Below are 26,931 nucleotides of genomic sequence, written 5' to 3'. Positions count from 1 at the left end.
GCAGGGACCAGTAACTCATAACTGCTGCCTCCTGCATTGTTTTTGCTACATTAGCAGCAACAAAGTGGCCTTTCAGGGGTGCAAGCCCGGCATCACCATGGTGCGTGAAAATTTTGGAAAGGTTGGGAGGTTTACCAGAGGCAGAGGTGCAGCGGTTTTTCTTAAAATAACCTTCATTTTAGCATCGCCAGTTGTGGCAGGAATAGAACTCCTTTGGTCGGCTGCCAGCTGGCACCCCCATCTCAATGAATGATCAAATATAGTGCCATTATTGGAGAATGATGGAGACATCCCCCACCTTTTTTAGAGGAGGAGGAGGAGAAGGAGGAGGAGGAGGAGGCTAATCTGTCTTCACGGCAAGGGTGGAGGCCCTGTGATACTCAAATGGCCATGCTGCGGCTGATGAGAGCTGCCACCTAATAACATATGGATGGTCCCCAGATCCCCATAGCTGGCCTATGACAAGCACCCAAATGTTCTATATATTTGCATCCCTAAATAAATAAATAAATACCTCCCCTCCCCACACCATTTTTTGCCATCTGTGAATGGAGTGGTAGATTAAAGTTGGCTTTTGTTTGTTTTTAGCCCTATGCATTCTAGCATACTATTGACCATGTTGACTTAGAAATACAGATACATTTCTCCCAAGCAAGAGCATATTTGTGGCCTTCTGTAGCTTCCGTTCAAAATAACTGAATAAAAGGGCAGGGAGATGGCTGCAAGAATTGCCCTGCTTCTGCTTAACCCTATGTCACATCTTAAATGTCCCTAATTTTCTGGGATTCTACCATGTACACATTTCTTAAGCCCAGCAAGGCCAGGAAGCTTGATCTATTACATGTTCTGTACTGTACCAGCATGTCTAGATGGGGAGCCTTGTAAGCCTCTGGTACCGAAATATGAAAAATATACAGTAAAACAATAGTAAAAAGCATGCAGAGAGTGCAAGAAATATTCTGGTGCCAAAGCTCTGCTTTAAAACTATGATATACCTTCCCAGACAATACTTTACTGACTTTCAGAACAGAAGTAAGAGTAAACTCAGTAACAGATGCCTTTTGTTTTTTCCCTGACCTTCACAATCAGTGCTGATCGATTGACGCCTCACTTTTGTTTCCCAAAAATCAAAGTGAAATAAAACGCCTTGAGTGGAAATCAAAAGTCTTTGACATATAGCAGAAAGCTTGCTGTGCAATATTAGTACCCAACGGCAGCTCCAAATTCTTTGTTAAGAGCAACATGCTTTCACCTTGAACTTTTAAAAACAGAATCTGACGACTTAAATCATAGCAATCTTTACCATGCAAATATAATAAAACTAATGGATTGGAAAGGTTCTTTTATGGGTTGCTTTTGTACCTGAACACTTCATGGTACTTCAGGCAGTAGTAAGCTAGTACCTCTTCAGAAGGCCAGATACCTAGAGGGAGAGAGAGAGAGAAATGGTCACTTTTAAAAGAAAAGGCTCTCTTAATTTTTTAAAACCTATACTTAGATCTGTCCAAAGTGATCCTTTGTTGCACTTTTAAATATGGGCCAGGAAGTAACAGGAAAAAGTGAAATATATGCTGTTTGAGTTCTGTTCAAGAAAATAGCTATGTGTGCTCATATTTCTCCAGAATGAGTGTGTTGTGTTCCATTCTTGTTTCATACAGGAATGTCCTTTATTGATGTTGAATTCTGTTTGTCAGAGCAGCCCTAAGTGGAGACTGGGAACAGTACAGTGTGCAGCTGGGCCACAAGTCAAAGTTTATGGAAGGCACTCTGCGCCACTGAGGCCATCTGAGCCTCAAATGACAGCAAAGGACCCAGGAGTACCCCCAAGATACATAACCACTCCTTTAGAGGGAGGGTAACCGTATCAAGAGCATGTAAGCTCCCACCCATCTAGAGAACCCATCTAGAGAACCCCACCCGTCTAGAGAACCACCCAACAGCGTCTCAGCCTTATCTGGATTGAGCTTCAGTTGGCTGGCTCTCATCCAGTCCATTACTGAGGCAAGAAAATGGTCCAGCACATCCATTGCCAAACCTGCAGATGTAAAGGAGAAATAGAGCTGTGCGTCATCAGCATATTGCTAACAAGGTACTCCAAAACTCTGGATAACCCCACTCAGCAGATTCATGTACATTTTAAACAGCATAGAAGGCTGCACAGAACCCCAAATTGAAGGCTCCATGGGGCCGAAGAATCACCCTCTGGAAATGACTGTCCAAATACGACCAGAACCACTGCAAAGTGGTGCCACCCACAGGGGCAGACTTTGGTCTTTCAAATTTCAGTGCACTCTGTGAGAGGGCAAAATCTGAAGCCCCCATCTCTCGCCTTCTGTTCTGCTCAATTCACCACATCATAGTTTTGACGCCCTCCGGCGCCCCCTAGGCAGAACAGGTTGCGCTGTCCTAAATCTGCCTCTAACTCAGACAGCCCACTCCAGAAGGATACCATAGTTGATACTGAAAGCCGTTGAGAGGTCAAGGAGAATTAACAGGGACACATTTCGCCTCCACATTTCTCTCACAACAAAGGTAATCATACAGGGCACCCAAAGCAGTTTCTGTGCCAAATCTGACCATCTGCTTAAGAACCTTGCCCAGGAAGAGGAGATTGACAACTGGTCCGTACTTAGATTGCCTGAATCCAGGGAGGGTTTACTGAAGAGTGGTTTTATCACTGCCTCCTTCAGGCAGCCAGGGACCACACCCTCTCGTAAGGAGGCATTAATCATCTCCTGGCTCTGCCAGCTGTCCCCTCCCCACCAGCTTTTATCAGTCAAGAGGGGCCAGGGTACAGAGTGCAAGCATCCACCTTGGCTGATCCAAACACCTCAAACCTTACTAAGTGAAACTCATCCAAAACAACAGAACTAGACATTGCTCTGGACGCCTCTTGATATTTGTTCGCTGTAACAGGGGAGTCAAAATCCTGATGGATGCAAGTGATTTTATCCTCAAAATGCTTTGCAAACAAATCACAGCGAGCTACCATTGGTTCTGCTGCATCCGTCAGGCCAGACTGTAAGAGGCCCTGCACCACCCAAAAAAGCTCTGTTGGATGGCACCATAAGGATGCATTAGAGGCAGCAAAGCATGCCTCCCTTGCTGCGTTCAGTCAGTCGTGATGAGCCTCGCCCTCGACATTCGACTGCATTCCGCAAGAGTTTTCTTCCACTTGTTTTTGAGCCACTTCCCAGCTTGTTTCCACACTCTAAGTTCTGGAGTGTACCACGGAGCCAAGTCACTTTCTCTCAGACTAACCTAACTTACCTGTCATCAGGTTAAAATGACAGTTCAGGGTTCCATGGAGAAAGGGAGAGGTACAAATATAACAAGCATACCTATTTTCACCCGATCAATCAATATGTTATGTTTTGGTATTATGAGAATGAAAGTATGTGTGAGTTGGTATAGCATGACAGTTATGAACATGGTTGGTGCATAGTTGAAATCTCATCTCAGGCAGAGACTCATACACTAGATAATCATATGCAGGACATAGTTCTCAGCTCTCTGCATCTACAATATGACGACAACAACAACAACAACAACAACAACAACAACAACAACAACAACAGTAGTCTACAGGACTTTGCTACCACTGTATTCTGCACATTGCCTACTGCATTCTTGACATCAAAAGAATCTTAAATAGTAGTCAGAGTACCATCAATGGGCTTGACCTTTGGAAAGAAAGGCAAAGGTTCTTCCTATTACAAGAGCTTTTCCTCATTATTAGCCAATGGTTGAACTCGGGAGCCCTCTGGATCTTTCTGTTTGCATGAACGAGCACAAGGAGATGCTCATTCTTGTGCATCCAGAGGATGGTGCGAACTTGGAGCGTTTGTTAGCTAAAGGGCAATCTTCATTAGCCATGGTATCATTAGGATTTAAATTATATCCTCTATGGCCTCCAGCCAGCAGAAAGGGATAATCCATACACACTACTGCACTATGTTAGATCAGAGTCACATTATAGTAATGCTTTGTAGAAATCCCAGAGAAGTGAAACTAGCTTCCATAAGTCTCCCGCCCCCTGCCCCCATGGGAAAAGTTTTCAAGAGTAAGGATTATTTCTGCCAAACCCCACCCAACAAAGATGATGGGGGCATTCTTAGATCTCATTCTGGAGGAAGCGTTATCCCACTGCTTCCCCAAACTAGTCAGAACAACAAGTTGTCTCTGTGTTTGTTTGTTTATATGTAGGCATATACTAGTACCTACAGGATACCTTCCCGAGCTCACTATAAGTGAGCACACAGCCAAAAGAGAGTATGGTGTAAAGTGGAATTTATTTATTTTTTACATCCATATTGCTCTTCGCCCACTGTGTAAAGAACTGCTTTTCCAGAGCTCTGCCTTTCTTTGGATGCAAACTCAGTTGAGGTTACCAGTTCCTGTGCTTCCCACCACTGCGCCATAATTGAGAACTTTCAGTTGGACTGAGGTGTATGTGTATGAAAAATTAAGATGCCTATTTGTAGATTGTTTTCCTCTCATAATATATATTGCAATACTGAAATGAGTGAAAGGGTTATTTTGTACCCCATAACCATTAAAGGCTCAAGGTGCAAAGTCTACTCTACCCTTTCCCAATTGCAGCAATGGTGCTAATGCCCCACTCAAGGCTAAGAAGTTCTGCCACACTGGTAGAATAACTTGAAAAACCTTCCAGCCCCCCCCCCCTGCCCCCAGGTAGTTGCACAGCTTTGGGACTGTGTGGTATCCATCTCCCATGTCTGCCTAGAATTTGTTCCGGTGCGGCTGGCTGCAATGGCAGAGAAAAGGGTCATATCAACATAAGGGAACATTTGTTGTGTGGATTGTATCCTTTGTATTTCAAACCGGGTTGTTGTTGTTTTTTTAAAAAAAATTATCCACCAAAGCAATTTTTCATATCTAGTAGATGTAATTCATTTAGAATCACCTGCAATCTTCCTCAAACTAACTTTCTTTATTAAAACCAACTTTTTTAAAAAAACCAAACCTCAAACTGTTCTCAGTTATGTCACAAAATACTAGCCATTGCAGAACACGTCTCAACCTTCTAGAATTTCTCTCTCACCTTGCAATTTGGAAAAATTAAACTTTGTCTTTGAATGACAGGTAAGTCACTCTACCTTTTATTGGGGGACTGCCGCAAATGCAGTACAAAGTTAGCACTCTGTTCCCTGGTAGTAGCAGCTGTCATATCATCAATGGGAAAGATTGTAAACAGGTTCCTCTGAATCCACACAACAACTCAATCAGCCACTAGCTACACATAATGCACCTTTCTGCAATCCTTTAGTATTACAAAGTAACATGCCAGTAATAATTCCAGGCACAGACAGTAGCAGAAACAACAAAAATAATAGTAGCCAGCACTCTCTCACAAACAGAGGTCTCAAATATGGAAGTACACAGCGCAACCCACTAAAGCATTAAGCTAGCAGCAAGAATACCTTTGTTAATTTTAGTAAAAGGAAAAGCTTCTCTTGCTTGAACAGGTAGGTAATCCTCTTTGATGGCTTTCAAAATAGGGATAAGCTTAACAAGCCATGTGGAGGAGTTTGCACTTTGACTTCTACTCCCTTGTACTGACCTATATTTTATAATATGCAAAGATGTAATATAGCTATAGATCAAAATGCTGCCTGGATGTATGTATTTCTCATTCATCACAAAGCCTGGGAACCATCCAGCCCACTGAAACCAACAGGAGAAATTAAACTCTTTGCAAATGTAATCAAAGGGTTTTCATTTTGGACCCAATCCAAATGAGTGTAAAATGTGCTTAAGTTCCATTGAAATCAATTAAGCTAAGCCCTATTATTCAATTCCATTTATTCGTGTTAGGGACAGTGACAACATGCTGATACGTCACATTCCTCTGGCATGTCGCTTTTGCTACGTTTAAGGTAAAGGGACCCCTGACCATTAGGTCCAGCCGAGACCAACTCTGGGGTTGCGGCGCTCATCTCGCTTTATTGGCCGAGGAAGCCAGCGTACAGCTTCCGGGTCATGTGGCCAGCATGACTAAGCCCCTTCTGGCAAACCCGAGCAGCACACGGAAACACTGTTTACCTTCCCACTGGAGCGGTACCTATTTATCTACTTGCACTTTGACATGCTTTCAAACTGCTAGGTTGGCAGGAGCAGGGACCGTGCAACAGGAGCGCACCCCATTGCGGGGATTCAAACTGCCAACCTTCTGATCGGCAAATCCTAGGCTCTGTGGTTTAACCCACAGCGCCACCTGGGTTTACAACTGTACAAAAGTTGGAGGGCAAACATGATGCAGGATGCCTCCTGTACTCATGGAGGCTTCCTGCACAGTTTAGGTCCCTGCATAATACAGCACTTCTCCCTCTAACCCAGGCATAGGCAAACTCCGGCCCTCCAGATGTTTGGGACTACAATTCCCATCATCCCTAGCTAACAGGACCAGTAGTCAGGGATGATGGGAATTGTAGTCCCAAACATCTGGAGGGCCAGAGTTTGCCTATGCCTGCTCTAACCTGCTGATCTTTCCTTGTGTGTCCCTTTTATTTTGGCAAGCATAAGAACAAAAGAAGGGCCCTTTTGGAACAGGTGAAACCAAGGTCCATCTAGTCTAGCGTATTGTTCTTACAATGGCCAACAATATGCCAAACATTATGTTGGAACCAGATATTTACTGAGATAATATCTAGTTTGCTCTTAAATTAAGCCTAATTCATTTCAATGGGGTTTAAGTGGAACTAACTTTCTCTGAATTAAGGCCAATCCATATTTCAAGGTTATTCCACTTGAAAGTCTGTAAATTCTTCCCTGATTATACATTGGCTTCCAGCTTTACATGTATCAAGTTAACTAGGCATTTACATTAAAGCCTTCTTTTGTATTCTTACAATTCTTATTTATACCTTTCTACACATTAGACAAGCTTTCTGCTTTACACAACTTAATCTGTATATTTCCCCTTCTCCTCCGTATGTTTGATATTCTAGTTTCATTCTCTCATTAAATGATTGCACTATTATTTGCACCCGCGAATGTTATAAATAGGAGCACTATAAAACCTTTGTGTGAGTACAGTAATTGTCACCTTTAAGGTCAAAACTACATAAGAGAAAATTAGATGCTGGATGAAAATCTGGCACTAAAGCAACATGATAAAGAAACCATATAATGCATGATTGTATTCTCCAAGGAATTAAACATATAAATGGTCATGTAGTTTAAATGTGGATCTGCCAGGAAAGCTCCCAAAGGCCTTCACCAGCAGAAGGTGAAGTAACAGCAATATCTTCATAAACCTCATTGAGTTAAATAGAGCTCACTCACAAGTAAGTGTGCAGAGAATTGTGACATGTTCGAAATCTTACAATTCTGAATGGATTAAACCAGTTGGCCCTCAGGAAGAGTTGTGAACTGGAAGGGGTCAGAAGCAATCATGTTGGAATAATAATTCATTTTGGGTGCACCTTTTAGGTCTCTCATTTTCTATTGGTGCTTTTTCTCGACTTATTCTCTTTTTCAAGTAGGTAGCCTATTCCTAGTAGGAATACTGTTCACAGAGGAAAGCAAATAGGCAGGGGTAAAATGAAAAAAAAAAATCACTCAGAACCATATTACATCATCAGGCATCTCTGATGCTAGAACATAGTGAAAGGAACCAAAATATATAGGTTTTAAGAAATTTTTAAAATTAAAGCTAGCTTGGTCAATTAAGAGCATACAAGTTTTTTTTTAGAAATATTCTATCATCTATCTATCATCTATCTATCTATCTATCTATCTATCTATCTATCTATCTATCTATCTATTTTATAGAAATACAGCAGGAAAGCACTGCTGCATTGTTAGCTGCCACACAGCAACTATAAAAGGGTTGCATTTCAAGCAGCATACAGTGCCACCAGGTATTTCAACAAAACAAAGAAAGCACAAAAGGATCCACAAACCATAAGCCTGAGTTAGTGAGGTATCATGCTTAGTGGATAGCAGAATGAGTTAAATATTCAGCAGAACTCCCATCCTGTATCAGGTTCCAAAGAGAGGACCAGTTTGTTATAGTGACCAGAGCATTAGAAAAGAATTTGAGCGACAGGTCTTCAAATCCCCACATCCACAATCAACAAAGCATCAGCTGTGGTTCATCAGAACTCTAGTATTTTGCTTTTCTTTCAACAAACAATACTTTTTGCTCAAATGGCTATTTTTGCATTGAGCTCCACACACACACAAATAAATGCCTAAGCGTTCCCTAGACGTGTGCAAGATGAGAAATCAAAATATTTTGCTAGCTAGGTGGTATCATACTCAAATGATATTTAGAGTTTTATTAAAGTACAGTGGTGCCCCGCAAGACGAATGCCTCGCAAGACGGAAAACCCGCTAGACAAAAGGGATTTCCGTTTTGGAGGTGCTTCGCAAAACGAATCTCCTATAGGCTTGCTTCGCAAGACGACAATGTCTTGCGAGTTCCTGCTGGTTTTTTTTCCTCCCCCCCCCCTTTTCTAAGCCGCTAAGCCGCTTATCAGCTGAGCCGATCAGCAGATAAGCTGCTAAAAGCCGCTAAAAGCCGCTAATAGCGTTAATAGCACTAATCCGCTAATCCGTCAATGGGCTTGCTTCGCAAGACGAAAAAACCGCTAGACGAAGAGAATCACAGAACGGATTCTTTTCGTCTTGCGAGGCACCACTGTATGTAACTCATTTCCAGCTACAAAAGCATCATGTTAAACAAACAAACAAAAACCTAATAAATTTATATACTGCCTTTCAAACATAAAATTATTCCCAAAGAAATTTACAGACGACAAAACAGTAAAACACTGTTGCACACCACCCCAATTTCTGAGTGGGGCTTACCCAGGGTTTGTGTTTCCTTTTGGGAATGAGGCACAGTAGAGACTGTGGTGCTTTTATGATATATGGTTTATTTACACATATATACAATCTGATCTTATGATTGAGGAGTTCACAGCATTAATACCCCCAAAAGGGTCTTGCTTCTCCCATAGCCACAGCCTTGGATTCTAGCAGAAATCAAATGTTGCTCTCTGACCCTGTGCTTGCTGCTTTCCCCCCCAGCTTCTAGCTCGCATAACAGCAAACTCAGCTCTCTTTGTCCTTCTGACTATCTAAAAGTTGAAGGAGGCGGTCCCATCCATTTGTTATCTGGCACAGAGGCCCTTTCCTTTGTTCTCTTAATGGCTGGTCACCCAGGTGGTTACCTCATCAGGAAGCTAGCCTGGCTTAATTAGATTTTAACACTTGCTAGGATTATAGGCGTCTGGCCGCCACAAACAACACAACGCAACACAACACAAATACAAGGTTCATTGGGGCAACATGAAAGATCCTTATACAAATACCCTACTTCCCCATGTGCATACGGACTTTCCTAATTTCTATTTCCTACAGTGGTGTCTTACAGAACCTATTTCCAGTGGTTCTGTAGGACACCACTCATGAGGACCCTCTGTCTTTCAAGAACCGCTTAGACCAGGTCTAAATGTTATATTTCCAAGTTTGGTGTTGGCTTGGGAACTGAGTTGTAATATTTCCAGAATCGTTTGCGTGGTATGGGGTAAAACAACAACAAAGCAGTTGTTGACTACGATGCCATAAACGAAACACAGTACTGAAGAAGCACATCCCATGAAGCATGGTTAGCAGCGAAACACAACTCAATAGGTCCCTATTTTTAGTGTCTTCCCTTTACAATACAAATAAGGCCACACAGCTGATGCAAATTTACTTCCTCCCTTTGTGCCAAGTCCTTTGACAAACCATAGAGAAAAAGAGGGCTAGACTGCCTCCTCTAGACCAGCCATTCAGGCCACCACACAAACTGTTTGGGTGTTGTGTGATACCTTTGCAGCACAGCAAAAAGCTAGCAGTGATGGGGCTTCTCCCTTGAGAAAGTGTTCCACTGCTGTGGTGCTATGACTCCAAAGGCCCTCTTCTGCACTCCTAGCTGCTGCATCTCAGACATGGAGAAGAGCCCCTGAGGTCAGTCTAAGTCAGGGCTAGCGATTGTGGTGCCCCCCAGACCACAACTCAGCCCCAGCCAGCATGACTAGTGATTAGGGATGATGGAAGCTGAGGTTAAGTAATGTCTTGAGACCACCACATTGGCCTTAGTAGACATTCAGTAGACGTTTAGTAGAGATACAGAAGATGGTCCTTAGTAGACTTTCATTTTACATTCGGCAGTACTTTCCCTTATCACTGTGAATCTTAATACATATACAATGAATACATGATCACTCCTCCCATTTTCCTCCTTTTCCAGGTTTTAGACCAGGAAGCAAAAGAAATATATATAATAGTGTCAAAGAGAGATTGCCACCTTCATGTACCATGGGAATAGCCGTAAGTACCGTAACACAAAGCAAACTAGAGAAATTGAAGCACATCTCTCTACGTTTCCTTCTCTGTTTGTCTTTTATACAACCCTCTTTCAATCTAAAGCTGAATTTATGAGATTCTGATCACCGAAAAATATGTATAAACAGCTGGCAGAGACCTTCAGCTTGGCCAAAATGGTCTCGGTACTCTCTATATCTCAACAGGCTTTCAGCTTCATTATTATTCACGGCCAGGAGGAAAACATGATGGTTTGCAATCTGCAAATTTCTTTTACAGCACAAACTTAAGAAGGCCTGTGGAACTGTGATGGAAATACAGTAGCAAGTGAAAAACTATAGATGCTCCGAAATCCAAGCTATATGGCAGCGCTGTCAAATTGTACAAGGCTGCCTGTATTATTGTCTTTACCACCTTTTTTGTGTCAACTGAATGAATTTTGATTTCGTTTTCCTTACCCAGTTTTCAAATAATCATTAAAAATTAAACAACATGGGAACAAGCCTTTTGTGATTACAGCCTTCACTCTCCAGCAACAAGCTGGATCTATGAATTTACGTACTATTGTAGATGTAAATTGCAAAAATTTTACATTCAACTATATTAAAACATCTATTCCAAAAAATGATTACCAGTTGTGAAAAGCAGACAGGCTTATCACTTGCTGTCAGTTGTTCATGTCTAGTTAAGCAATAATGTGCTAAAACTGCTCTTTTGTTTTGTGGAAGAATTTTGGCAATAGAAGAAATGAACACTCGTTTAATAAAAACTCAGGCTGCCTTTTGCTTTGATGGAGGAAGCAGCTGCCTGTTTTCATTTGCTGCAGAGCAGCAAAACCCATCAATATAATAAGCAGCTTAGATGCATCCATCCACAGCATCTGTAAGGATATAGGGCTATTCGCTCAAAACCAATCCTTGGTTTAATTTTAACAAAGATGTGTCTGACATATTTGAAAAATGCATTATAATAGCGTTTTGGTTTTGGGTGTTGTTTTTTTTTGTGTTTTTTTGAAATACTAGCAATTTCTCTTTTCTTTTTAAATACTTTCCACAGATTTATGAGAAGGGAAGCGGGTGTATCTGAGCGATGGGAATGATAAAACACACTGCAGCAACAATCTCCAATACAGGTCTCTCTCTCTCTCTAAGAAAAATGCAAACATGGAACATTAAGAGCTTGCTTGCTACTTCATATTCTCTTTTCCTCTCTTCAAAATTGTGGGGGGGGGGGGAGCCTTTAAGCCTATTGATATTGTTTGTGCAACACATACAGAGGCAGACGGAAAAGCACAAGACTATGAAACAATAACCAAAAATATGAAGGGTTGCATACTTTGCTCCAGTTCTTTTGTTACGTTAGCAATTGTAATTACGTGACTCATTATCCCCAAATATATTTGCAATTTGTTTTAAACTGACAGTTTTAACTGCGAAGTTTGAGCAAAGGAAAAAGAGCCACCCCACACAGCAACTTTCAGCAGCAAAACTGAAGAAAAATCACACCATGCTACTCAATTCTGAAATACATACAGCTAGAGCCTGTCAATGAAACATTCATGTGTGTATTTTACTTCTTCTATTGTCCATCAACTTAAATTTCACTTGGAGTTGTTATGCTGTACATTTAAGCTATTAAAATTCTGAGATGTTATTATTTTTGTGCTGTCCAATATTCTAAGACCTTTCTAAGCTGAGCTTTTAGATGATTTGCACATTAACGGAGAAGTCAGATAATTCTTAATCCTCCTTTTTCAGATCCAATAATGGATAAGGAAGCATCTTAGCATGATCAACTAGCAATCTGCCTAGCTAGAGTGGTAGTATACCTGAATTTAGGATTAGCCATTGGTCGTCCCCCCCCCCCATAATATCTGATTTAAATGAGCACTCATTTTGAGAAGTGAAGTGGGAATGTTTTCTATGATAGCTAAAGTGATAGCTGTTTCCATTTAAACATGCAGTCATGAATTCTAGGTATGCTTGTTCACATTCTGTGCAGAGAATTCTGCAGAGTAACAAGAATGTCTTAAAGCATTCAGGTAAATAACTACTTTCCTTACCTACAATCTTAATAGCTGATGAATACAGTTCCAATTATTTAAATCCTGGCCAAACAGACATCTAACTTTTCAAATTTACTGGCTTTTCCCTTTGCACCTTCATTTTTGGAGGCAATATATGGTAAATAATACTCCCTATTGTGCACATAGGGTTGTGTTCTAATCGCATCCCCCCAAGTGTAAGTCAAATATTGTTTCCGACTAACTACGATCTAGCAACAGGGATACATGCACAGAAATAGGCTTTATTTAAACAGATTTATAGGGACGCGGGTAGCGCTGTGGGTTAAAGCCTCTGCGCCTAGGACTTGCCGACCAAAAGGTCGGTGGTTCGAATCCCCGCGGCGGGGTGCGCTCCCGTCGCTCGGTCCCAGCGCCTGCCAACCTAGCAGTTCGAAACCACCCTCGGGTGCAAGTAGATAAATAGGGACCGCTTACTAGCGGGAAGGTAAACGGCGTTCCGTGTGCTGCGCTGGCTCGCCAGATGCAGCTTGTCACGCTGGCCACGTGACCCGGAAGTGTCTCCGGACAGCGCTGGCTCCTGGCCTATAGAGTGAGATGAGCGCACAACCCTAGAGTCTGTCAAGACTGGCCCGTACAGGCAGGGGTACCTTTACCTTTACCTTAAACAAATTTATAATCCACTTTTAGGGAGCTCTTCACAAAGTAGCTTACACATCCATAAAAAAGTGCATTGATCTGTTGCAATGGGGGTTTCAGCAGCCTGCTCTATGTTTGGGACTTGGATCAAGCAACCTGGCTACAAGCAACCAGGTACAGCCATCAGGCACAGGTTGGTAAATTATCATTGTGAAGGACAGAGCGAAGCCTCTTGAGTAAGATGGGAGCACCCTAGATGCTCTCTTCTCATGCCAAATGACACTTATATTCTCCTGCCCCATAAAGTCTGTTAGTATCGTTAGCGCAGTAATAATCATACGGTCTTCTCCTATGCTCTCTTTCTAGACTGTGGCTAAAGTCCATATACAGCAATAGATGAGATCTCAATCCTTGGCAAGTATGTCCTATGTGGAAAAGGGAACACAGTCTTCTTGCTCGGCATAGCAGCCATGGAGCTAGCCAACTTTACTCATGTTAGTTACCTCAGTGGCTGGGCGAGGGGCTCCAAGTCTTGAGTATTTGGAGATGAGCAGCTCTAGTTCACATAAGCCTCTTCTCATCCCTAAATCTCTGCTCCATATACAAACTGGTGTTGGAATAATGATAATGATAATAATAAACACCCTTCTATAGGACTCCTCTAAAGTAGCAAATTGGGTATCTTCCTAAGGACACCTTAGTTGGCCATTTACACATCTGAATATAAGTGTGTGTGTTCCAGTCATGACAAAGAAGAAGAAGAAGAGTTTGGATTTGATATCCCGCCTTTCACTCCCTTTAAGGAGTCTCAAAGCGGCTAACATTCTCCTTTCCCTTCCTCCCCCACAACAAACACTCTGAGGGGTGAGTGGGGCTGAGAGACTTCAAAGAAGTGTGACTGGTCCAAGGTCACCCAGCAGCTGCATGTGGAGGAGCGGAGACGCGAACCTGGTTCCCCAGATTAGGAGTCTACCGCAAAGAGGTAAAATGTATTGATGCCTTAAACAATTGTGCCCTAGAACACTAAGCAACCCTAGACGTAAACTTAAGTGGTGTCCATGTGTGAGATATAAGTGTGTTGAACCATTGGCTAACAAGGGAGTCAAAGGTGTGCTAAAGGAGGTCATGGAGATTTCAGAGACGCTGAATGAATGCTTTGCTTCTGTTCTCACAGCGGAAGGTCTACCTCTTTTTTAAATCGGAACCAGTGAAGGTGGTGAATGTCCTGTGTGAGTGCCTGGAGGCGGTTGGAGGATGGATGGCAGCTTACGGATTGAGGTTGAATCCTGACAAGACAGAAGTATTGTTTCTGGGGGACAGAGGGCAGGCAGGTGTGGAGGACTCCCTGGTCCTGAATGGGGTAACTGTGCCCCTGAAGGACCAGGTGTGCAGCCTGGGAGTCATTTTGGCCTCACAGCTGTCCATGGAGTCACAGGTTAATTCTGTGTCCAGGGCGCCTGTCTACCAGCTGCATCCGGTATGCCGGCTGAGACCCTACCTGCCTGTGCACTGTCATGCCAGAGAGGTATATGCTCTGGTTATCTCCCGCTTGGACTACTGCAATGTGTTCTACATGGGGCTAACTTTGAAAACTGGTGACTAACAGCAGCTGCCGAGACCATATAGTACCAGTCCTGAAAGACCCACATTGGCTCCCAGTAGATTTCTGAGCACAACCCAAAGTGTTGGTGCTTACCTTTAGGGCCCTAAATGGCCTTGGCCTGTATATCTGAAGCAGTGTCTCTCTCCCCCCCCCCCCATTGTTCAGCCTGGACACGGAGATCCTGTACTGAGGGCCTTCTGGTGGTTCCCACACTGCAAGAAGAGAAGCTACAGGGAACCAGGCAGAGGGCCTTCTCGGTAGTGGCACCCACCCTGTGGAATACCCTCCCATCAGATGTCAATAAGATGAGTAATTATATAACCATTAGGAGACATCTGAAGACAGCCCTGTATATGGAAGCTTTTTAAGGTTTAATGTTTTACTGTGTTTTTATATGTGCTGGAAACAGCCCAGAGGCGCATCCTAGTCAGGTGAGATGGGCACAAATTAACAACAACAACAACAACAACAACAACAACAACAACAACAACAACAACAACAACTTATTATTTCCCTCTGCCTGAAATAGCTTTTGCAGTAAATAAGTCTGAGGACCTGAGGCAAAGAGTGGTGACCTAATAGGCAAAATAAAAACTGACTGGGTCCAGATGGCATCCACCCAAGGGTTCTCAAAGAACTCAGTGTTAAATTGCTGATTGTCTAACAAAAATATGTAACCTAAGGCCTGCAAAGTGGCCAATATAATGCCAATTTATAAAAAAGGAATCCAGGGTAGATCCTGGAAATTACAGCCTGGTTAGGTTGTCTGTCCTGGGAAAACTGGTGGAAAATATTGTTAAAGATAAAATAACCAAGTATCTAGAAGAGAAAGCCTTGTTGAAGCAGAGACAGCATGGCTTCTGTGAGAGTAAGTCCTGCTTCCCTAACCTATTAGAGTTTTGTGAGAGAGTGAACAAGCAAATAGATACATGTGATTTGGTTGACATAGTGTTCTTTTAAAAAGCTTTTGACAAAGTACCTCACCAAAGACTCCTGAGTAAGCTTAGCAGTCATGGAATAAGAAGAGAGCTCCTCTTGTGGATCAAGAACCGGAGTAGAAATAAATGGAGAGTTTGCCCAATGGAGAGATGTAGAAAGTGGGGGCCCCAAGGATTGGTACTGGGATCTGTGCCTTTAATCTGTTCATAACCCATCTAGCGTTAGGGGTGTGAGTAGTGTGGTGGCCAAGTTTGCTGATGATACTAAACTATTCAGAGTCGTGATATATATATGTATAAAAAAGGATTGCAAAAACTTGCAAAATGACTTCTCCTAAATGAGTAAATGAGTAATAAAATGGCAAATGTAATCCATTGTAAACAAGCATAAAGTGACTCATTTCAGAACAAAAACATATTAATTTCACATGTACACTCATAGGATCCAAAACGGCAGTGACTGACCAAGAAAGAGACCTTGGGGTTAGTCAGTGCTAAGAAAGCATTAGAGGAAATTGAAGAATTTGGACAAGTAGCAGGTTTTAAATTAAACAGAAAAAAGACATTAAGAGACAAGATACTAAGCTTTTCCTATATGCAACAACCGCAGAAAGAATTTTATTAGCGCAGAAGTGGAAACAAGAGGAATTACCAACAAAGGAAGAATGGCAATTGAAGTTAATGGAGTATGCGGAACTGGCCAAAATGATGGGAAGAATCCGAGAACAGCAGGACCAGAAGTTCATCAAGGACTGGACTTAATTTTTAAATTATTCGAAAGACAACTGTATTCAGTCAAACACATTGGTAGGATTGCAAGAAAAATGATATGGCAAAAAAAGAAAGAGACCTTGGGGTCATAGTGTATAGTTCAGTGAAGATGTTGACCCAGTGTGCAGTAGCTATGAAAATGTATTTTCCATTCTAGGTTTCATTGGAAAAATAAGCCTGCCAATAGCATAACGTGGCTATACAAATCTACGGTGTGACTGCATTTAGAATACTGTATACAGTTCTGGTTACCTCATGTCAAAAAGGATAACTTAGAGTTTGAAAAGGTTCAGAAGAGGGCAGCCGGAACGATTAAGGAAATGGAGTAACTCACATATTAGGAAAGGTTGCAGCATTTAAGGCTGACTGTCTAGACAGATGATTTAATGATTTTAATGCCTGTTGTAGCAATTGTAACGTGCTATGCCAGATGCTATGTGGTTTTTAATTGTATTTTCATTGCTTCTTTTATGTAGTATATTGTATTAAAAATTGCATTCCACTGAATACAAACTTTAATACAATAAAATACAATTAAAATTAATATGAATATTTAATATAGGTATGCCACAGACCACCTGAATAAAGCTCTACAGACCACGGTTTGGGAATCCTTGGTTTAGAGAGTTTTTAAATTCCAGAAGGTATGCTTTAGTACACTTAACATTAGCCAGAAGATACTACGTACTTCCCATCATTCTAAGGAACTCAGAGCAGTGTATGCTGTCACTTTCTCCATTGATCCTCACCACAATCATGTGAGGTAGACTGGCCTGAAACCGAAATTCATGGCTGACTGTCAAAGTAAATGTGATAGTAGAAGACAAGTATTAAACCATTATTAAAGGCTTGACTCATTCATCGTATCAATAATAAGTTAAGCCAAAGTAGTCTGGGTAGATGAAGGGCCAAAATAGAATAGCAGTGGATTGCAGTTAAGTGAAGGGCTTTTAAAATGCTTCGCTCCCATGCCAACATCTCAATGAAGATTGTTCACTCCCACCTGCTACTGGTGTTAGGTGAGAAGCTGCCACTGGTGCCAGCAGCGACTTCTTTCCCAGTGCAAATGACAGTTTTGAAGAGGGGGCTGTTAGGAACTTGGAACCAGGTAGAAAGATCAACTAGCTATGCTGTTGTCCTGATTTTAGGTGATCCCCACAGCTGCCATTTAACACTTTCCTTAAAAGATCGGCCACACTGTACTTTTAATACAATGCATAAAGGTAAAGGTGAAGGGACCCCTGACCATTAGGTCCAGTTGTGGCCGACTCTTGGGTTGCGGTGCTCATCTCGCTTTATTGGCTGAGGGAGCCGGCGTACAGCTTCCGGGTCATGTGGCCAGCATGACTAAGCCGCTTCTGGCGAACCAGAGCAGCGCATGGAAACGCCGTTTATTTTCCTGCCAGAACAGTACCTATTTATCTACTTGCACTTTGACGTGCTTCGAACTGCTAGGTTGGCAGGAGCAGGGACCGAGCAACGGGAGCTCACCCCGCCGCGGGGATTCGAACCACCAACCTTCTGATCGGCAAGTCCTAGGCTCTGTGGTTTAACCCTCAGCACCACAATGCATAGCTTGGCCCAAAGAAGTGGCTACTTAACTCTTTCCTTGGACATCAGTTTTCAGCACAAAATTGCTCTATCTAAGCTGCTTTTCCGCCCTTGGAGGAAGATGTAGAAGACATGGGGATTCTGTGTTTCCCCAGCAAGAAAGATGGTTGGGGAGAGTAGCTTTCGAGCTGAAAAGAGACAGGCGGGAGAGAATTAAGCAGCATCTATTTGCAAAATCTCCCAGACCTGGAAGGAAGATTCACTGAAGATAGCAAACATACATAGGATTGCATAGTTACAGGTTGCAATCCTATACAGTACAGTACATGTCTACTCAGAAGTAAGTCCCATTGAATTCAGCAGGGTTTACTCCCAGGTAAGTGGATATACGATTACAGACTCAGCATCCACTGAGGCTGCTTCATTTTTTTCTTTAGGATTCAAAAAAAAAGAAGAATCGCACTGACTCTCAGTTACAAAAAAAACATTATTTTCCACATTATAGCTTTACAAGCCTGGAAATGTAAAACATCTCGGTGTATGTGTTGTTTTTTAAGTTAACAGTAATTCCTAAAAGGTGGGAGCTGAATTATGCTCTGATCTTTAGTCAAACTAAGCCCCCTGATCTATTGACTGAACTGCAATTGCACTAACTTGAAATATGGTCCCTCAAATGGTTAAAGGCTGAATGTGATAATTTAACCTTCTATGTTCTTTTCCATAGTGATTATATATAATGTATATTGCAGAATTAGGCTTTTGAATTCCTTGCCATCTTAGAAACACACTCTGAACTCTAGCGATAGCAGAGTGTATGACTCCTTATTTTATACAGATCTCATCCCCATAAGGTCGTGGAATATTATGATACCCTTGTGTACCTCAAATATTTAGCAGACAAGATCATTTGACAGTTAGGTTATGCTTCTCTAAATGAGTTTCCGGTTTTAAAATGAAAAGATGGGTGTCCATTCTCCTGAAAAGTAAGCTCCTTTCTTCATGATTAAACAGACCTCTCTATTGCACTGTCATAAACTTTTCTGCTGTCGTTGAATTGATCCCCCTCTAATAATAGGGGAAATATTATTCCTATTAATTCTGACACTTTGGGTTTCATCTCTTGTAATTAGCAGCCAACAACAATGTTCCACACTGCTGTTTTGTGCTGAAAATTCAATCATAATAAATAATGAAAATTCTGTTGTTTCAGAGAGAGGATGGGGAAAAAATCAAGCAAAATATGTACAATTTGCACACACACACACACAAAACATGATATTGAAAAAGGTAATTTACTATGTATTCTTTTCTGAGACTATGTGGATTGTCTGCTGTCTGGAATAGGAATGAAATCTCGCCTTTGGTATTTCTCCGAGACTGTGATAGCTCAGTTGTCTGCCTCCAAAATGCCAAGATAGGGGAATCTCATCAACCAGAGACCAGCTACATGATGGGCAGTTAATAGATATATCAAACCTTAGGATATATGCTAAGCTGAAGAGATGATTGGTCGCTTGATATACTGATTGATTAGCATAGGGAGAATGGGTTTCTTCTTGACAACCTAAGATTATGCTTCAGCTAAGCTCAAATTGCTTACACCTCTTCTATTGGGTTTAAAATTACAGCCCTGTCATCTAAAACCTCTCTTCAATGAAATTTTTACCATATATAAAAATTAAAGGGGGGAAAAGAAAGTAGGAGTATTGGATAAGAGTAAATGGGAGAGATACATTTCCCACTACTGTTGTTGCTACCACTAGAAAAACCTGATAAGTAAATCCACTTGAGAGAAAAAAAAACACACCATGCACTCAGCAAACTATCACAGAGCCCTATATAATAGTTTGGAGGAAGGAGGTGAAGGGGAGGAAGGAAAAGAGGTTCAGGATTCAAAGGAGGCTTCCAGGTGGAGCGATTGTCAGGCATCAAGCAGACTAATTCGCGGCACCCAAAACTTGTAAAATAGAAGAGCTGTGTCAAGACCCAGGCCAATTCCCGCTAGTCCAGGTGAACACCAGAAAATTAATAGCATCACACAGGAATCATATTCCAAATTGGTTTGTCTTCAGGGATTATAGAGCACAACTCTGCATAAAGTGCCCCACCCAACTATGAATTATATCCAACTATGCCATACAGCTGTACCTTGGTTTTCAAACAGCTTAGTTCACTGTACCTTGGTTTTCAAACAGCTTAGTTCACGAACAACTGGGAACTCGAATGTCGCAACCCCGGAAGTAGGTGTTTGCAAACTTTGCCCCGGAAGTTGAACATCTGGTGCAGCTTCTGATTGGCTGCAGGTCGCTCCTGCAGCCAATCGGAGGCCGCGCCTTGGTTTCCAAACGTTTCGGAAGTCGAACGGACTTCCGAAACGCATTATGTTCGAAAACCAAGGTACGACTGTACTCAGAGCACACACACTGAATTAATGGACATGACGGAATTAAGTCAATTATCTCAATGTGTGTTCTCTCAGTAGTCATTAATAGTAATGGCTAACGTAGGTCCCTTAATTTCAGTGGGTCTACTCTGAGGGAAGTTTTGATACACAATCCCACGTCCTTAATTTTTGCTTGAAATATACTGGTATCAGGATAGAGCTACACATTACAATGGCAGCACCATGTTCATTTTCTGTCAGCTTAGGGTGTCCTCATTACATAAACTCATAACCACAGAATTTGAAAGGGCGTTGTAGCAGTGGTGGGAGGTGGGATGTACACTGTGATGTTTTCAGGGCATAGAGCAAGTTTAATTCTGCCTCACAGAAGATGAAACATTTTGGTGGCAGTGCCATGCCTATGGCACCACCAACACCACTGCTACTGTTAAAAATCAGGTAGGCCAAACCATGGAATAACATCATTGCATTATTGCAAGATAGGTAAGTCACCCGTATGAAAAACTGCCAAATCACAGAAGGCTCCGAAACACAAAACCACAAATGTTAATATATCATATAAATTATATGTAACAGTAAATTATTATTTTTCCCAAGCAAATACAGTGAACAGTCAATATCCAAAAATGTTTCTAGCAGAATTGGAGAGCCATGTGTTTTTTGCTTGCTTGCTTGCTTATTTATTTATATTTGATTTTTATACCACCCTTCCTTGTAAGATCTCAGGGAAGTTCACAGTATAAAATACAGGATAAAAAAAGTAAATAAGTAAAACAAAACAGCAAATGATAACCCCTACCCTTCCTAATGTATGTATACATTTATATATTTATAATTTATATATAAATATAAATTATAAATATATAATAAATATATAATAAATATTTAAATATATAATAAATATTTATATATTTATAATTATATATATATATATTACATGGAAAAGGGAGCAGAACGATACAGGGTTTTCCTGCCCTGCTCATAAACATAATATTATACCACTTATTCATATATTTCCATTAGAGATTATTTTTCTGTACATACGTGTTAAAAGATTTGCCCAGTTTCTATTATGCACAGCTAAATAGGACACCAGTGAAATTAAAGAAAAATAAAATAACTTTTCTAATCTTTGGTTCTGTTACTTTGAAGCATGCCCTGTTCCCCTGCCTGATCAAATAAGGATTTGGTTGTAATCTAACACGGGCTAAGTAGTTCATTGAGAATGTTAAAATCTGCATTAATAAACAGGACTGGGCTTCTCAGATTTTTGGCCCCTCCTTTCCTTTTGCTATCTGCTATGAGCGGTAGGGGATCAGCTGCAACTCAAATCCCCAGCTGAACAACCCAAATACAACCGAGTGAGCAGACTTAAAACAAGGCCATTTATTGGTGCCTGTTATGCAAACAAAGCATTCAAGTCTTCGAAACAGATGTCAACTGAAGCATATGCTTACTGTAAACTGGAATCTGATTCTCTTTATAAAAATAGACTTAAATGGGCCTTCAGAGACCAGCCTGCCTCTTGTTGTATACCACTGCCTAACTCAATTCTGTCATAAGCCTTTCAAAAGATGAATAGTCTGATATCCAAGGGCAAAAGTAGAAAAGCAAATAAAGAGAGAAATAAATGAAATAAAAAAAATAATAATGAAGGAAATAAATGATAACATGTTGGAGCAGTTCCCAGAAGCAATTTTACAGATTTCCTTTAAAAACACAAGACAGGAAGTTAAAAGCTTAGTGCAGGTCACCCATGGCATGTTGAGTTATCATTTTATACCACTTAGGGTGAAAAAGGGACTCAGCGTTCAGGTGGCAAGTTTAGTACAGTGCTTGCCTCTCTCTCTCCGCCCCCCCCCCCGCCCCGCTTACCTCTTCTCACATTTTGATGCCTTTTAAATGTCACTTATTTTACATGAGGCAGTTGGTGGAGACATGAGTCAACAGCAATCAGAACCATTATCCCCTGCAGCGAGCCCTGGTCCTAATGCATTATGACACCTTAGCTGGCCAGCCACCGATTTACCTTTCTGCTTCTTAGGGAATTAAGTGGCATCATGTGAAAATGGTTGTGATATGAACAGCATGGGCATAACTGGTATTAAATTTACCTCTCAGCCTAAGTGAATTTTCCTCACATGTGACTAATCAAAATGAAAGCTGTGGACACAGGCAGATACGGCCAGCACTCCTCCACCCCTGGGACCGGGGCTATTTTGTTTTATCTCTTTGTACAAGCTGGCAGAAGTTTAAAGTGAAGGGGATAATCCAGTGCTGGTGTCTTTATGAAATAACATCCTTACATGAAGAGGCTTTTAACTGTCTGTCGCCGTCTTGCCTCCCTCCCTCTCTTTTTTGCCAAAAAAAGAAGAAGGAAAAGGGGGGGGGGGAGTGTGACAATCTCATTTTGCTGAGCACCCTCCCATGAAAAGAGAAAATAATAGCCATAATAGCTATGGCTAGTACTGACCTTACACAATCCATTATCCACTAAACACTTTAAAAGTCAGTTTTACATACGCTTGGGGGGGGGAAGGAATTATAGAACTATCCTGAGAGCTGATGATGACGATTTACTAAATTTGGCTTTGCTTTGAAACCTAGTTACCGGATCTCTCAAATCCATATATGTCCGTGCCATTCCTGAAAAGCAGAACAAAATGTCCTTGTTTCAAAACAACAGCTCTCCTTGAAAGGGAAATGGGTAGCAGCGAGAAAACACTTTTCAGAAAGCAAAAGCATACATACAGTAGTGACGCAACCCGCCTCGCCGTGAATGTTCCTCGACATAAATACAAAAGGATGCTGAAGTCCACCAGTATTTTTGGAATAGCTGACATTCAGACGATAAAGAAGTAGTGCTTTACTACCATTTAGCGGCGGTTGGAAGGTGCCAAAGAAAGTGCAGCCACAGCAATTATCATCCTGCACAGTCAAAGGAATGTTTATTGACAGACAAGAATGCTATGAACCAACTGTGAATGTTACTGATAATACTTGCACAAATGCTAAATTTCACTAGGATAGGCTAGCGTATGCTTCATAGTGTATTTCCCAAGCTGTATTATTTAAAAGCAGTAAGGGCAGCATTGCAACCTTTTTTGCTTTCATTAAAGGGGGTGGGGAGCAAACTTGTTTGCACTCTATTGATCACAGTCTGTTACAAAATTCTAGCCATTTATTTTGTCAAATCATACAGCATCTATTTTGATGAATGAGTTGTTGACGTTCCTTATGTTGTGATCTGTTAGCTTAAGGCTGTGGAAGATCAATCTTCTCCTTCAGCAATTGCTCTATTTATTAAAAAAAACAACCCAATTTTTTAAAAAAAGTTCAACAACAACCCTAAAGATGGCTTATAAATTAGTAGGCAGTACGAAAATCATTCTTCACCACAGTACAAAGAACATGATCCTCCAACCACTTTTTACTTCCAATGATTTCAAAGGGAAGGTATACCACTTTTCTGAAGCATTAAACAATTTTTAAAATCACATATTTCAAAAGCGAAAATACATGAGCATGCCCTAAAGCCACAAACTATTGGGGTTCAAAAACATATAACAGTAGTAGCTGTTTTTCATTTTGTCATACGCTAATTGGTGGCTAAAATGTATTAACTTGTCTAGGTTTTCCCAGTAGTGATGTATGGAAGTGAGAGCTGGACCATAAAGAAGGCTGATTGCCGAAGAATTGATGCTTTTGAATTCTGGTGCTGGAGGAGACTCTGGAGAGTCCCATGGACTGCAAGAAGATCAAACCTATCCATTCTTAAGGAAATCAGCCACTGGAAGGACAGATCCTGAAGCTGAGACTCCAATACCTTGGCCACCTCATGAGAAGAGAAGACTCCCTGGAAAAGACCCTGATGTTGGGAAAGATAGAGGGCACAAGGAGAAGGGGAAGACAGAGGACGAGATGGCTGGACAGTGTTCTCAAAGCTACAAACATGAGTCTGACCAAACTGTGGGAGGCAGTGGAAGACAGGAGTGCCTGGCATGCTCTGGTCCAGGGGGTCACCAAGAGTCGGGCACGACTAAACAACAACAATCTTTTCATGACATTCTCTTCTGTAAGGCTCTTGCTTCCATTCACACTGTTCCTCAGGGTAATGTGGTCCTGCATTGTCAGAGGTTGGACTAGATGACCCTCAGGGTCCCTTACAACCCTTACAGTTCTAGGATTATATTATTCTAAGTCCACTTTATGCAGTTGGAAGGGAGGTCATCTCAGCTGGAATAACTGGGGAGTTTCATGGAGGCACCTCTTCCTAAATTGCTGCCTATTCCCTCCACCCTTAATATAAAAATACCGTAACCCAGTATGGGGGAGCTGAGAGAGATTAATTCTTCAATATACCTAACTCTGACTGGGTTGAAATTTGCACACTATTTTACATTAAGAAACAGCAGCAATTCAATTCCCCAGATTATGTTGCTGTTGTTTAGTCGTGTCCGACTCTTCGTGGCCCCATGGACCAGAGCACGCCAGGCCCTCCTGTCTTCCACTGCCTCCCGCAGTTTGGTCAAACTCATGCTGGTAGCTTTGAGAACACTGTCCAACCATCTCATCCTCTGTTGTCCCCTTCTCCTTGTGCCCTCCATCTTTCCCAACATTATGGTCTTTTCCAGGGAGTCTTCTCTTCTCATGAGGTGGCCAAAGTATTGGAGCCTCAGCTTCAGGATCTATCCTTCCAGTGAGCACTCAGGGCTCCTTTCCTTAAGAATGGATAGATTTGATCTTCTTGCAGTCCATGGGACTCTCAAGAGTCTCCTCCAGCACCATAATTCAAAAGCATCAATTCTTCGGCAGTCAGCCTTCTTTATGGTCCAGCTCTCACTTCCATACATCACTACTGGGAAAACCATAGCTTTACCTATACAGACCCCAGATTATAAATCCTTCTAAAATTGCACTTTCCCCTAAATATATGGTGGGCTCACATGAGAGCCCATGGGCAATAGGTTTCAGAGAGTCAAGGCAAAATCTGAGAAGCCCCATATCAGCACTCACCAACCTTTCTTATGGATGGAACTGGGAGTAGAGCTGCCCCAGAAGAGGCAACCTGACTTTAAAACACACACAACAACAACACCCAAAAACTTTAAGCAAATACTAGGAGACATGTCCCCCCGGTGATGCAACTATAAGACTTTTATGAGACATTTGAAGACTGCCCTGTACATGTAGGTTTTTAATGTTTGAGGTTTTATTGTGCTTTAATACTTTGCAGGGAACTGCCCAGAATGGCTGGGGCAACCCAGTCAGATGGGTGGCATATAAAACAACAACAACCTAATCCTTGGACCCACCCATTTGCCAGTCTGTTTTGTTTTGCGGCTTGCCAGCCACAGGGAGTAAAACTTGGCAAGTCTGAAAATGAATGAAGTTTTCTATACATGTTTCTTAACCAAAAAAAATATGGATAGAATTTTTTATTTCCCGTTTCTGTTTTTTGGGAGCCAGGAGCCAGTTTGTCTTAGGCCACCCCGCTGGCAGCAGCGGTTTTCAGTTTGTCTACCACTGCTTTATATTGCAGAAGAAAGGCTGTGTTACTCATGACAAAATGTAGAAGGATGCTTAAAATCAAACAAGATCGTTGTGGTGTTAAGCAAAATCCTATGATACCTGACACCATGTTATTTAGTTATGTTAGACCTACAGAAGATTAGAAAATACTGATACACAACCGGACCACCTTTAAAATTTGATTACACACTAAGGAAGAGAGAGGGGTAATAATATACCCAACCTTTGTGGTTGGACAGAACAGTCTTCTTAGTCTGGTCTGACCTATTTGCTAGTGGGCTAGAGTGAAGCACCAAGTGCTATCATGCTGTTCCTTTAAAAACTAAACACTCATCATCTGTGGTAGGTATTGTATCATTTTTGAGTGAGCGGTAGTCAATGTCTGCAGCATAACTGTTCCAGGAAATCTCTTGCAAATGATTATGACTAATCTTTTTTTCTCTGCTCTACCTACTTTATGAAAGGTGAAGCATGCCACAAACATATTCTATAGAGGGTGGGTTTTTTCCCCCAATAAGTGACTGCAGATATAAACTATCTGCTACCGTTTCCACTTGGGCCAGCACTAAGAGAATATTTTGACAAATTCAGAAACTGATATGCTGTCAGCCCCAGCTCCCGTGAAACTGAGAGTAGGGTAATGCAAGGCAAAAGTGGTTTGCAGTTAGCAAGAGCCAGCCTCCCTTAAGGCTTTTATAGGACTCATTGAGTTATCACATGGCCTTCACTCTCTTACTGCTAAAGTGAGGCTTCCTGGGCTAGTGATGCTGGTCAGCTTGCAATCTCTTCTTTTGGCCAGAGCTTGGTGGTGGTACACAGGATGAATCCTGGCTTGGTATCCCTACAGCTACCAGTCCAAGTACTGACCACTACTGATTTTGAACAGTGATGTACCTAGTTTAGCACCATGCCAGATTTGTTTAAAACGAGGAACAGGTCAGCAAATTAGACAATCTTCACAAGCTGTGTTATCCAACGTCCTTTAACTGCAAGCAACAAAAAGAAATCAAACAAAAACTCTACTCCCCCCAACTTTGCTCTACCGCCCAAATTAGTAGAGTATGTAATAAAACATTTTTTTCTTATACAGACTAGCAAAGTACAATTGTGGGAGCATCCAGTGTTGAAG

At 41.6% G+C, this 26,931-nt stretch overlaps 1 protein-coding gene across 2 annotated transcripts in view; it reads right to left on the bottom strand.

Moving 5' to 3' along the window:
* CAMKMT (calmodulin-lysine N-methyltransferase) overlaps positions 1 to 26,931 on the bottom strand; it is a 239,449-nt gene that overhangs the window by 49,312 nt on the left and 163,206 nt on the right. For both annotated transcript variants that reach the window (XM_083494760.1, XM_083494761.1), the window contains exon 4: positions 1,363 to 1,423. In XM_083494760.1, the coding sequence (XP_083350886.1) occupies positions 1,363 to 1,423 (61 nt within the window). The remainder of the gene's footprint in view (positions 1 to 1,362; positions 1,424 to 26,931) is intronic.

This window comes from Podarcis liolepis, assembly GCF_965112155.1.
Source record: "Podarcis liolepis genome assembly, chromosome: 3".
In the NCBI taxonomy this organism is placed as follows: Eukaryota; Metazoa; Chordata; class Lepidosauria; order Squamata; family Lacertidae; genus Podarcis; species Podarcis liolepis.
The sequence above is the reverse complement of the archived record's forward strand: the minus strand, read 5'-3'. Positions and strand labels throughout refer to the sequence as shown.